Genomic DNA, 13,579 nt, shown 5'->3' with positions numbered 1-13,579 from the left:
TGACTGGGGAGAAACATTATCACTAAAGGTTCATAAAAAACTGTGTTCACTAGGCTGGAACACATTTGTCACCATGTGAATCTCATTCCACCAGCTAGTACACTGGCTAAAGAAAAGTATGAAGCAGCCTTCCTCTCATTCAATTTAGAAATCCCTAATCCTTTAATGGCATGCTGGAGCCCCAGGGACTGTTGTGGGGAAGGCTCTGGTAAAAGTTCTCTCATGGCCTTGTCACAGGAATTAATTGGGTCTTTTTAGTTGGATTAGAGGATGAGTCCTCTCCATGGAAACCAAGAAGATTTACTTGAAAAGGAAAGTGATTTAACTGAACAATTTGTTGGTTAAAAAGTTGGCTAATTTCAACACCCACCCATAATAATATTGAAGAAAATAACCTGGGTCACTTTTTTTAAAAAAAATTTTTTATTTTTTTTCCAACTGGTGCTATATTTTTTCCTGCCATTCAGAGGCTCTCAGACATCAGAATGGAGAAAGTTTGTTTCCTCCTTCAGAGAGCTGGCTGATTTTTCATTTCGTTACTCTGCATAGCCTCCCTCTCTTCTAAAGATAGAGCAGATTTCTAAAGATAGAGATCACTTTTTCTCATGTGGCCACTGATAATTATGAGTCATGACTTGTTTATACATTGTAGCTGCTTCTCTAGGTAGACACCTATTGGATTGATTTAGTAAGAGACCCGTGTAACAATCTGTCTCTCTTTTGAAGTAAGAATTGAACTGCAAGAGAGAGTTTTCCAACTCCTGATAAGCATTCAGTCCTGCTTTAAAACTGCCAACAAATTTCTGGAACAGAGCCAAGATCTGATTACCAAACTGCTTTGCTTTACTAAACACGAACCTTTGTTGAGTGCCAGGCATGTATTCTAGCTTGTGCACATGTGATGGAGGCTGTTTCCTGCAGCTAGGAGCTTACAGGTGTATATCCTAGAGTTGTGCTTGTTCATGTGTGATCACTCAAGCCGCATAATGACAAGATGGACATCCTGTGACAGTTGGATTGATTTTGAAACACTTCTATGAATCATAACATTGCTTCACTCCTAGAGAAATGTAGCCACTTCAAAACATTCTACATAATCTTCATCCCTCACATTTACACTGTGCTGTTTGTTTACTAACTGTTACATTCAAGATTAGTTAGGGATTGGCCCTACTAGATCATAGAGGCAGGAAAAAGAAGCAAGGGAAAGAAAGGACAGGAGAAATATAAAGATGTTCTTCTGCCGTTCCCCAATAACATTTGCGCACTACTATGTTCTCATGGTTGTCTAAAACACAGTCTCTCTTACCACATTTTTCCCCATAGTTTATTGCAGACAAACTAGTGAGATCTTTTCAGATTCCTAGAAAAATACTTGCAGCTGAAAACAAGATTGATTACTTCAAAGAATGACAAAACCAGTGTGCTGAGGTCTAGAATTTGTTCTGTTCTCTCCTATACCACTTCTGAAAAATGTTAGACAAAAACAAATGTTAAAATTTCCCCAACATTCCTTCCTTAAATGCCTAGTAGTATTTTAAAGTCTAATCTCTGAAACAGCTGAAAGTAGATAAGTGACATTAGACAATATGTCTGTTGTATAATAACCAGATTTAACTAAGAGAATAATATAACAAGAATGAAAGCCCAAACGATTCAAGTGGATTAAAAGCCTAGACTCTACAACTCTACAGTTGCATACAGAAACAAAAAAATTCAGCAGCTGTTACTGTATATCTAGCTTAGCAACATCTGTCTCCAGTGGTCTTACTTCTTTGTGACTAGAAGTACAATTTTTATGTTATATGGTAATGATATTATTTTAATACTTCAGAAGGCACTGTCTACAACACTGACCATCTTTAAATTATTTTTCACTGTCTTATAGGGAATTTCAAAATAAGAAATTTTGAAAAAAAAAAAAGAAAAAAAGAAGGCTTAAATACCAGACAGCAACCACAAACATGCTGCTGTTTTGAAAAGGAGTAGCAGCAGATTTAGTTGTGTACATTCTATTTGTCTCAGATTTTATTTTATTAATTGAAATGTTTAACCTGAAAATACATCATATCTGTCCACCCATGGACTTCATCTTGTTCATCTTTCTTCAATGAACTTTTCAAGAATCTTTACGAAGCATGTGGCTGCAGGTTTAAGTGTATACCCTGGACCCAATGTGCAACTGTCATTTATTTGCATGACATGCCAAGCCAGCACAGGCTGAAAAGCTCATCTAAAATGTGACTAGCTGTTGCCAACCTCTGTACTGTTAAAAATGCACTATTATCTTAACATTTGCTTATGGTTCCTATATTCCTTTTAAAGGCATTCCCAAGGCTGAACTCATGACCCAAGTCTTCTACTTGTGCAGGTGTCTGCATCCACAAATGCAGCCTCAGGAGCACTAAAAGCATGCTCTGATGTGCAAAGTGAATCTTCCTATTTCAGAATTCCCCCACCTAGCTTTTACTTGCTTTCTCTCTTTTAAACAACTTGAAGAAAACTAGAGAGCAGCCTTTGTCTAAGGACATATCAAGTACACATAAGAAATCTGTTAGTAGGCTGTGTATTTAGCCCCAATCACTTTTTCAGACATGAGTATGAATAACTATAAACTAGACTGACTGTCACAATTTTGACTGTGATGTAAAGTCATGGCCTTAAAAACACAGCATCCAGGAGAAAAAAAAATCCAAACAAACAGTACAAAAGAGTATTATAATTGAACCTTTGCCATGTTTGGAAAAAGAAAAACAAAACAATGGGAAACAGGTCCAAACCCTTTAACAGAATCTCTGTCTTCATCATTAAAGAAATAAACAGAATAATGGAATCATAGAATCATGTAATGATTTGGATTGGATAGGACCTTAAAGATTATCTAGTTCCAACCCTCTTGGCCATGGTCAGGAATGTCACCCACTAGACTGGTTGGGTTGCTCAGGGCCTCATCCAACCTGGCTTGGAACTCTTCCAGGGATGGACCATTCACAATGTCTCTGAGCAATCTGTTTTAGTGCCTCGCTATTCTTTGAATAAAGAATTCTTTTCCAATGTCTAATCTAAATCTCTCCTGTTTTAGTTTAAAACCATTCCCTCTTGTCCTGTCACTGCCTGCCTGTGTAGAGAAGTCAGACTCCCTCTTTTTAATAAGACCCCTTTAGGTACTGGAGAACCACAATAATTTCGCTCCCGAGCCTTATCTTCTCCACGCTCAACAATTTTGCTATCTTATCCTATCTTCATAGGAGAGGTGCTCCAGACCCCTGATCATCTTCGTTTCCCTCCTCTTGACTCGCTTCAATAGACCCATATCTCTCTTGTGCTGAGGATGCCAGACATAGATGCAGTTCTCCAAGTGGAGTCTCTCAAGGGCAGAGTAGAGTGGTAGAATCAACTCCCTCGATCTGTTGACCACATGACTTTTGATGCAGCCCAGGACACACTTGGTCTTCTGTGCTGCGAGTGCACATTGCTGGGTCATATCCAGCTTTTTTCCATCAGAACCCTCAAGTCCTTCTCTGCAAGTCTGCTCTCAATGAGTTCTTCTCCCAGTCTGTACTCATATCTGGGATTGCCCTAGCCCAGGTGCAACACTTTACACTTGGACTTGTTGAACTTCATGAGATTCTTGTAGGTCCACTTCTCAAGTTTTCCAGGTCCCTCTGGATGGGATCTCTTCCTTCTGCTGTGTCAGCTGCACTACTCAGCTTCATGTCATCTGCAAACTTGCTGAAGATGCACTTTATCTCACTGTCTGTCATGACAAAGATATTAAAGAGCATCTGTCTCAAGACACTGGCCTTGTCAGAGCACCAGTAAAAATCACGACTAAACAGCACGAGTCCCAAGATCTTCGAGAAATGTTTCCATTGAGAATAATTCCTCATTCACAATACATTTTACATTGTCAAACTGCTACCAACACCTTGTTCTGAATGTAAAGAGAAAACTTTATGTCAATGCTTATGTTTAAATTTTCATTACCCTCAAAGAAAAGCGACCTCTAAAAACTTGAATCCATCGAATAAGAACCACTCAAGAGTATGACACTGTTTCTTAAAACATACAGGAGTGCATATGCACATGCACATGCATAGGCAGCTGTCAAAAAAATAGTGACAATAATGCTATATTTTCTAAAGTGTACTCATTTACATAGGAAAGTATGAAAGAAAGAAAAGAATGGGAATGCTTTTTATCTTCTCTAAGCCTGATACTCTTGAAATATATTCCGGTAAAAGTAATTTTCTTGAAATAAGTCTTCCCTCATAAATCTTACAGCATCAGAGATCTTTCTCTGAAGCCTTGGTGAAGAGCTATCATAATTCAATGTCCATAACTGCATCTAAATGGTAGAATATATTTCCGACAAGAAATTACAAAATGTACACAAAACACTAAATTTATTCATATAAATGTGATACTTAAAAATAGATTTGTTTCATTTCTGCAGAAATTATCATTGACATCATTCTCTGTTATTTACAGCTGTATAACTGAAAAAAAAATCCTTAATTAGATAAAATTTCTAATTTCCTTTCACCTATTCATCATTTAACACAATTCACCTGCAATCATCCATTCTCATTGTTCTTTTATTCTCCCGTCTTTTCTGGTAGAAGAACAGCTGGTTCTCAACTTATGAATCCAACAGTTAGAACAGGTAATAAGGTTGGGGGTTTTTTATTTCTTCTTCTGCCTTACCTTCAACAATAATTTTTCATTGTAATTAGGTTCCTCTATGCCTCATACAATTGTGCTTCTCCATGTGATTTGCACTTGAAGAGAATCAAATCCAGATCTTACAAATACCCCACTGATTGAATCTCAAAAAGCCCCAAGATACTAAATTGCAATTTTTAGTAGTTATTACATGAGGATATGGGTATTTTCTCCTTAGGTTTTTCAGCAGGTAACTCCACAAATAATGTCACTTATTCTCTCTTCTCTTTGGTATTTTTTTTTTTTTGGTAACACTATTATTAGACATTGTAAAACTAAAATTAAGTCCAATCCTTGTCCTGCTTGCTGTACTAATGGTTTCAGAGGGAGATTACAGCAAAGATCAAAGCAATGGGACATTGGAAAAATGTTGGCATAAACAGAGACTCAGAAACATACTGAACAAGGTACTTAACCATAAATGAGAGTTTGAGTAATCTTGGGAAAAAATAATGATTTAAAGAACAGTGCTTTAAGTGCTTTAAAAGTGATCTTAACATGTACTTATTATTCTAATTGCACTTAGAAACTGCCTAATCCTGCTTTCAATATAGTCAGATCCTTTTGTGCAAGGCTGATGCTCACAAATTACCTTTCAAGTTCCTCAATATGCCTCAAAAATAAAAGAAAATTATAAAAAAAGTATTGTAGCTGTTTTAGAAAGAGTTGCTAGGAGTTGAACAAGCTAAACTCAGACCTCTCTACTGTTTTTGTGTTATGTTTGTTTTAATTGGACCTTAATATTACTAGCTGTAATAAAATTATCCCAAAGTTAACTAGAAAAAAATGGTTTGAATACCCATGATGTAGTACAGCACCCTAGCAGCAGCATGTTTCTGAATGTTACAGTAATAAAAATGCTTTATTTTGTAACCCTATAAATATGTTTGCCTAAAACAGTGTTCCATTCTGTGAGATACTAAACGCCCTCCAAAATTTAACTGTATCCTCCAGTCCTACTCAAGCTGATGTTCAGAGAAAGTACATAAGTAAAAGTAATTCCTTATTTGATTCGTGCAAAGCCAAAGGTTGTATCAGTGCTACTTTTCAACTACCGTATTTCTTGAAGAAGTCATGCTGCACCTTCTGTGGAAATAAAAGAAAAACAAACAACAAAGTCTTTGATAAAAAGTTGTTTTGATGTCTGCAGGATTTCAAGACAACCTGTGCAATGGAAATACCTGAAAACTCAAGTCAGTCATTGGCTCTCTTGTAGCTTTGAAAGAAACAAACTCATTCTGCCTTTAAGTTTAGATGCCATAGGAATGCACCTCTACTGAGTTAAAGCGTCCTCAGTTGAGACTCACTCCTTGGTCTTATGCCAAGAAGTTTTGTCATCTTGTTATTGAACCCAAACATGTCCTTGCAAGCCAAGGTGGACTAGGGACTACTCTCTAGTGTGACACCCATCAGGAAGGGCAAAGGATAGAACAGTCATTTATACAGCTTACTGGCATTACTGTGACTCATGTAGTGTGGCATTTTAACTGTTGCAAGTCCATTCATAAACCACAGCTACTCCCAGGCAATTTCTCCTTCCTCAGTTCTGGAGCTGTTTCCCTTAGCCTCTATCTATCAGTCCAGACAGACAGAGAAAGCAGAAAAAGAGTCAAATTACTAGTGCATATGCATGCCTATACACACATGAGTAGAGTACACATATTTGCACATTTTGATGCAACAGAAAAGCTTGTGCAATCCAGAGGTACTGCTGAGGCTTCTTTTTTTTAGTCCTCTCTGCTCTCACCCTATACTGCTACGTTTATCACTCATTCCCAGCTGGGCTTGAGTGGCCTTGTTAGGGCAGCTATTAAGTTCCACAGTAAGAGCTTTCAATTTAGGAGGGAGTAAAGCATCTCATTTTATTACCTCAGGAGAATCAAGCATCCTGCCAGTGCAGTATTCCAATTTATCGCCAGGAGCAGATGAGGTGGATTGAGAATCAGACCCAGTCAACAACTGGTTTACACAATATCATTGCTACGATGAGGCCACAGGAGGTTTACAGCTTATACAGAAGGGGAATTGTTTGTGTAACACTGCAAGATTATGAGTACAAATCAAAGCACATGGCTGTTTTGCAGTGAGGACTGGATCCTTTTCCATCCTTTGTTATGTATTTAAATAATAAAACAAAGTATTTACCAAAACCTCTACTAGTTTATGTAGGAAACATTTGGTTTAAGACATCTGTTTATGTCTTCAGATAGAGATTCATTGGATTATTACTGGACATGAAAAGCAGAGGTTTGAAACACATGATTTCTAAAATAGCATAAAATACTCTTTTCCTTATAGCTGATACAGACTGTGAGCGCAATTGACAAAGATCAGCCTCCTCGAGGACACAAATTTTTCTTTGAGTTGGCGCCAGAATTTGCTGTTCACCCTAACTTCTCCATTGTAGACAACAAAGGTAATTGCTGACTGTACCACCCCCTCCCCAATATCACATAAAACTTAATCCAGAAACATTTATTGATTCTGCTTTTCCGTTCTAGATAACACAGCAGGAATTCTGACTAGAAGAAATGGATACAGCCGTAGTAAGATGAGTACCTATTTTCTGCCAATCATAATATTTGACAACGACTACCCGATCCAGAGCAGCACGGGCACGCTGACCATTCGAGTGTGTGCCTGCGACAGCCGGGGGAACATGCAGTCCTGCAGTGCTGAGGCCTTGCTCCTCCCTGCCGGCCTCAGCACAGGAGCACTGGTTGCCATTCTCCTCTGCATCATTATCCTCCTAGGCAAGTACCTGTGATGAGATCTTTACTTGACTAGGCAAAGGTCATTATTCACATGACCCACAGAACAATATTTCATACCTGATATGGTCTTTTTCTTGATTTTTTTTTTTTTTACCAACTGTTGTCTAAGAGGGAAAAGGGACAGGGAGAGGGGGAGAGGCAGGTACTATGGGCTGTTTGTCATCATCACTATTCAGAAGAATATGTAAAAGGAATGAGACTGCACTATTTAGATTAAATAAATTTGAAAATATAGGTCAGTTTTAGATACCGTGCTTATTTGAATAATGTTTTTACTATAATCAGATCTTCATTTAGATCCAGAACTTTAAAATCATATCCCTGAATCTGAGTGTTAAGTTTTGCAGTGACTAAATGATATAAATTATACTAGCTATTAAATGGTGAATGGTTTATATTCTTTTCTGCTCAGGAAATGTTTAGCTCAAAAACATAGAAATTTTTGATTGCTTGCAAGTAATAGCAAGAACAGCTGACTAAATAAAGTGTGATCGCAGAGTTAGGTGGGTGTTTGGAGAGTGGAAGCATTAGAAAAATGCATTGATACATGAGAAAACTAGAATAAATGCTACTCATACTCTGGTGTTAAGAACAAAAAAATTGCAACTTGCGTGTTTTGCTTACCAGAGAAGTGCCTCCTTAAAAGTGCCATCATCTTAACTTTCCAGTAAAAGTCTGCAGAAAACCTCTTCCACCTGCCGTAGCAAACACAGCTAGGCAAGGGGACAATGAGAAGCTACAGGTATTGGTTTATATAATTATAAGAAGATCACTTTTTTTCCCCCTAGTTTCTAGACTGGATTCAAGATACCTCCAGTAAATATTCAGAGGGTCACAGAGTTTATTAGGAGAGGGGCAATATCTAGGAACTATATTTGTAATTTTGGGCATAGGGAAGGGAGGATACTTGAGCTCTGACAAACTGATTTTCAATGGGCAACATTGCCCAGGCATAGTTTGAGCAGCAGAACTTGCAGGGAACCCCTGCCAGCAGACAATTATGCTTCAGTTCTGCCAGACCTAGCTGTTCACCTTGCAAAGTTCTTCACACCAGTCAACAGGCTCTGCATCTTCAAAACCATCCTTCATGCCCCAACATAGAGTATGAAAAGATGGAGCATGGAAGGTATGCCCTTACTCACTCACAGTGAAAATATTACTCTGATCAGCTGCAATCCTTTTAGTACAGAAGAATGCACTAAAAAAGAAAATCTAAATGTGCCTTAGGATCACATCAATAGCACATGAGACTCAGAACAGGATCAGGGACCATTGTCATGCAGAGCAAATATGACCACGTCCTGTCTCTAGCCCCAGGGTTAGAGGCCCTGCTCTACTTAGCGTTACAGACACATCTGAAATGAAAGAAGTATATGGCTGTAGAGCATCTAAACAGAACTGTTGGTCTACAGCTAGTGTGATACTCAGCATCTTATTTAATTTTTTAATGAGGTGCAGTGTTTTAGAATAGTAGACTGATGTCAACATGCCCAACATAGGAGAAACCTATTAAGTACCAGGCTGTGAAAGACACTTCTTCATAGTAACCTTTTAGTGATCTGCCCTTGTCTCATATATGGAGTTCTTAAACTTACTTAAGTGTGCTATTTCTTGTCTAGCATTATGAAAGCTTGAAAAAAAGTGGCTCCTGTATAGATAGAAAGAAAAAAAAGCTAACAAAACAGAACAGAACAGAACAGCCTTTATATTCACAACATTATACTATGGCATGTGGAAGATTTCTGTTCCCTTCTCCCTACCTGCAGCATGTCCAATCTTACCTTTTATTCATCAGTACTCAAATCACTCAGAGTAAAAACTTAGCTCCTAAGACTCAACAAAAGCATTGAGCACTGTTGTAATGTATGGTTTAGCAACCACTGTTGTACCTCATTGACAGGTAGTCTTTCTGACCTCTCCTATTTACTCCAGCTACTGCAGCTAGGGTCAGATTTTAAAATGCAATTAAGCATTGAATTCCTCCTAAAATCAATAGCATTACAATGTATTTAAAAACCTTAACTTCATTTTTTTCATCTGCTTTTGCAGAGGTTCATTTTTGTGTCAATCCTCACCTCTTCAGAAGAAAGTCATTCAACTAGCACTTAAACTAGGAGGATCATATTTTTCAAAAGAAACAGTAGCAAAGACTGGATTTCAATTCTTGCAGTCATTGAAGCCAAAAATGGTTTTGTCAATAATATTGATAGCTGAAGGTCTTCAGGTTCTTATTTTCAGAAGGACCTGTAGATCTCATATTTAAAAGTGAATTAGACACTTAGGAATACCTAAATCACAAGCTTTCAAGTGTGCAAATTACTTTTGCCAGGAGATTCAACTATACTCGAGGAAATCACCCTTAATGACTGCCAGAAATGTGGTACTTCACAAAACTAAAAATAAAGTCAAACTTTAGTAGGATCATATATTGTAAGGCATTGTCTGCTTTTTAACTTCAACTTAATTGTATATCTATTTAAAATATATAATATTTTGATCATTGCTCCCATAGGTTTTAAAAAAGCTTATTTTTTTTCACTGCTATAAAATCATTAATACTTTTTCTTATTACCTTCAACTTGGAGACAACTTTTATCAATATTTTCCTACTAAAAATCCCATTCCAGCCTAAAAACTTTTCTGGTTCAGCAGATGATATAAAATATTTGCTCATTTATTTCACTGCTAACTACATATTTCTTCATTTATCTTTTGTTTCCTTTTAGTATTAGTTGTCTTGTTTACGGCTCTCAAGAGACAGAGGAAGAAAGAACCCTTGATCATCTCCAAGGATGATGTTCGGGACAACATTGTGACCTACAATGATGAAGGAGGTGGGGAAGAAGATACCCAGGCTTTTGACATTGGTACACTGAGAAATCCAGAAGCGAGGGAGGAAAGTAAGATGAGAAGAGATGTCATCCCAGAAACAATATTTCAAATAAGGCGGACCGCACCTCTTTGGGAAAACATCGATGTCCAAGATTTTATTCACAGAAGGTTAAAGGAAAATGATTTAGACCCAGCTGCCCCTCCTTATGATTCACTAGCAACATATGCCTATGAAGGAAATGATTCCATAGCAAATTCACTCAGTTCCCTGGAGTCACTTACCACTGAAGGCAATCAAGACTATGAGTACCTCAGTGACTGGGGACCTCGGTTTAAAAAACTGGCAGATATGTATGGTGGAGAGGATAGTGATCGAGACTGAGAAAATAATCTGTGACCTGGTCAGTGTTAGTGGAATTCATGTCTATGTTACTAGATAAAGTGGCCTACTCTCTCTTACTTGGGAATAAAAAATTTACAAAAAATAAGTGTTGTCTTAGTAAGGGTTTGCTTAATCAATAAGTCAACGTGAATGAATATGAATGATTTAGATTTTTAAAAATCTATAATTCACCCTCTCTGCCTAGAAGCCTCAGATGAAAGGGTTTTATTTAGAATGAAAAGAAAAAAAAAAGGCTTTTTGTGCCTTTAATAATGACATGGAAACTCCATTTTTTTAAATTGCTTTGCATTACTTTTCCTACTGTCTTGGACAGTGTGAACCTGCATTGTAACATAATCTCAAAAATATACTTCAAACCGATTAATATTACTGCCATATTTCTTGAGTTAAAGAATTTCTGTGTGTTGATTCATCCCAATATTTTTATATATGTATATTTATATTTTTGTATTTTTATTAAATAAATTAGTATTTATAAAAACACTACCTACTCACGTACTTTGTTAATCGTGAAGAACTGTCCAATCTGTCTGAGCAAAGGAAACTGCATATTGTGCAATACTTCATTTTTTAATGCATCTTCTTATATTGGATTAGTGGTTAAAATGTACTGTGCAAGAATGATATAGACAGAGTGCTCTGTAATAGGAATGGAGTGTAGAAAAACTATTTTGAGAAAGTAATTATAAATAAACGCACTCTGATTTGCAATGTGTATTACTATATGACACAATAATATAGTTTCATGGTGAAACTCACTCCCACTTCTTATATGAACAGGTGACCAGTTAGCAGACTTAACAAGTATATGTCTAAGGATTTAAAGAAGTATAAAAGTTTAGTCTGGTATATATGAAAACAATTTTATAATATATCTTTTTAAAAATGGATAATTAAGCAAACATCAACAATGAAAGGAAGGCTTTTGTATTCTAATCTCATTGGAATAATAAGAGAAAATTGGAGGGCTTTGAGAAAATTAGACAAATCTAATGTTACTAATAGTTTCTTTTAAATAAAAGTGAGCCAAGCAATAAAACCAAAGTCCAACTAATATTTTATTAAAGATGTTAATCTTTTATCCCTCTAGAGAAGTGCATACATTTGCATATTTCCTAAAGTCTTAATAGCAGTCGTCAAGTATATATTTGTGTTTAAAATATATTTGCTGGAATAGCTTTTATGCAATGCACATTCTTTGTCACAATAAGAGGATAAGAGGAATTTAAATGTGTCACGTTATCTAACTGGGGGTTGAAGGGTTTGTCCACATTTGTTTAATAAAAAAGAAAAATAAAGACCCTCAAATGTATGGAAAAAAATGAAATATGTCAACAATGTATGATGTACACTATCCATAGAATTTCCATTTTTAGTATCAACTTTGGAGAAAACCAATTTCATACAGATTTTCAAAGTAACAATGTTTTAAGGTTTTCTCTATGTTACCTAGCTATTTTTCAGGTCCTTTCAGAAAGAAACTTAAGAAACAGATTGACAATGTAATATGGACTATTAAGGCACTCATCTCTTATCAAAAAGATCTCTTATCAAAAAGAAACTTAAGAAACAGATTGACAATGTAATATGGACTATTAAGGCACTCATCTCTTATCAAAAAGATTATAAAAAGGCTCCAGTAAAGGCCTTTCAGCCAGACATAGGAGCACACTCCTGCCTAATATTTTCCTCTCTATTATTTTGACCCTTAGATTATTTATCAAAAATATTTCTTTATTATTATTTATTTTATCCTTCTACTAGGCTCTTCTGTCAACCCCAAGACATCTCACTTCAAGTTTTCTCACACTGAACTCCTTTTTGTGGGGAGCAGAATGTGTGTGTTTGTAACTGTGATTCCGAGTAAGAACCTGAACATCTTGCTGTGAGCTGCATGTCAGGTCTGCAACATTATGTTGCAAACAAAATACTCTAGTGACACAAAAAAGTCAAAATAACATGCACGCATGTGTCAGCTATGTACATGGATGTGATGCAGTGGCAAGACATCAGTGTATAATTTGATGGCATAGGAATGCATGAATCTGGTTTTTGTCTTTTGGAGGTAAAAGCAAAAGATTTATGGAGTGTATGTCCTCAACATTGTTGCTGACAAAGTAAAGAACACAGAAATCCATTAGTCTTTGAATTCAATTCCCATAATTTTAAGGCACTGCCTTAAGATGAGATAGAAAAAATAAAAACAACAACAACAACAACAACAACAAAACACAAAAAACAACAGCAAAAAAACCAAACCAAAACAAACAAACAAAAAACCACACAAAAACCCCCCAACCCCCCCGAAAAAACCCAAAACACCAAAGAATAAAAGTTATGTCCCTGAAGAGAAATGACTGGGGGTGAGGGAAGCAAGAGGGAGTGTGGTGAAACTCAAAAAAAAACCAAAATAGAAATAGAATAGAGCATATAAACCTCTTTGACTTATAGAAATTGTACACCAGACATCATCTTACAAAGTAGATTGGACTAAGAGGAGTGTTTCAGCGATCAGAAGTCTGAATATCAAACAGTGAAGTAAAATGGCAGGAGAGAGGAAAATGAAAATATATCTGTCCTCAAGTAAGGACAGATACAGACAAGGTATATGTCCGTGGAGTTCACTAAGTTTTTAAGATGACAAGACTTGGTGCAGGACACATGAGAGTTCCAGTGGAATTTCAAAGAGGCTTCTAGTGAAAGCACGATGAAAGAAACGGGGTGTGAGAAATTCTTATTCCTTCAAGACATATAAAATTAATTAAGAAATTGTATTTTCCATAAAGAAATAATCTTATTTCTGTATTTTAGGATTTTAGTTTGCTTTTCTTCAATGACAGAAAGA

The 13,579-nt window shown here is 36.5% G+C and overlaps 1 protein-coding gene across 2 annotated transcripts in view; it reads left to right on the top strand.

Moving 5' to 3' along the window:
• Positions 1–11,220, top strand: part of CDH9 (cadherin 9) — a 101,355-nt gene extending 90,135 nt beyond the window's left edge. For both annotated transcript variants that reach the window (XM_064662172.1, XM_064662183.1), the window contains 3 exons: positions 7,024–7,141; positions 7,227–7,478; positions 10,226–11,220. In XM_064662172.1, the coding sequence (XP_064518242.1) occupies positions 7,024–7,141; positions 7,227–7,478; positions 10,226–10,713 (858 nt within the window). In that variant the 3' untranslated portion in view covers positions 10,714–11,220. The remainder of the gene's footprint in view (positions 1–7,023; positions 7,142–7,226; positions 7,479–10,225) is intronic.
• Positions 11,221–13,579: the final 2,359 nt, after the last annotated feature.

The sequence above is a fragment of the Pseudopipra pipra genome, chromosome 1, assembly GCF_036250125.1.
Source record: "Pseudopipra pipra isolate bDixPip1 chromosome 1, bDixPip1.hap1, whole genome shotgun sequence".
Taxonomy (NCBI): Eukaryota; Metazoa; Chordata; class Aves; order Passeriformes; family Pipridae; genus Pseudopipra; species Pseudopipra pipra.
This window is presented reverse-complemented; position numbering and strand designations above follow the sequence as displayed.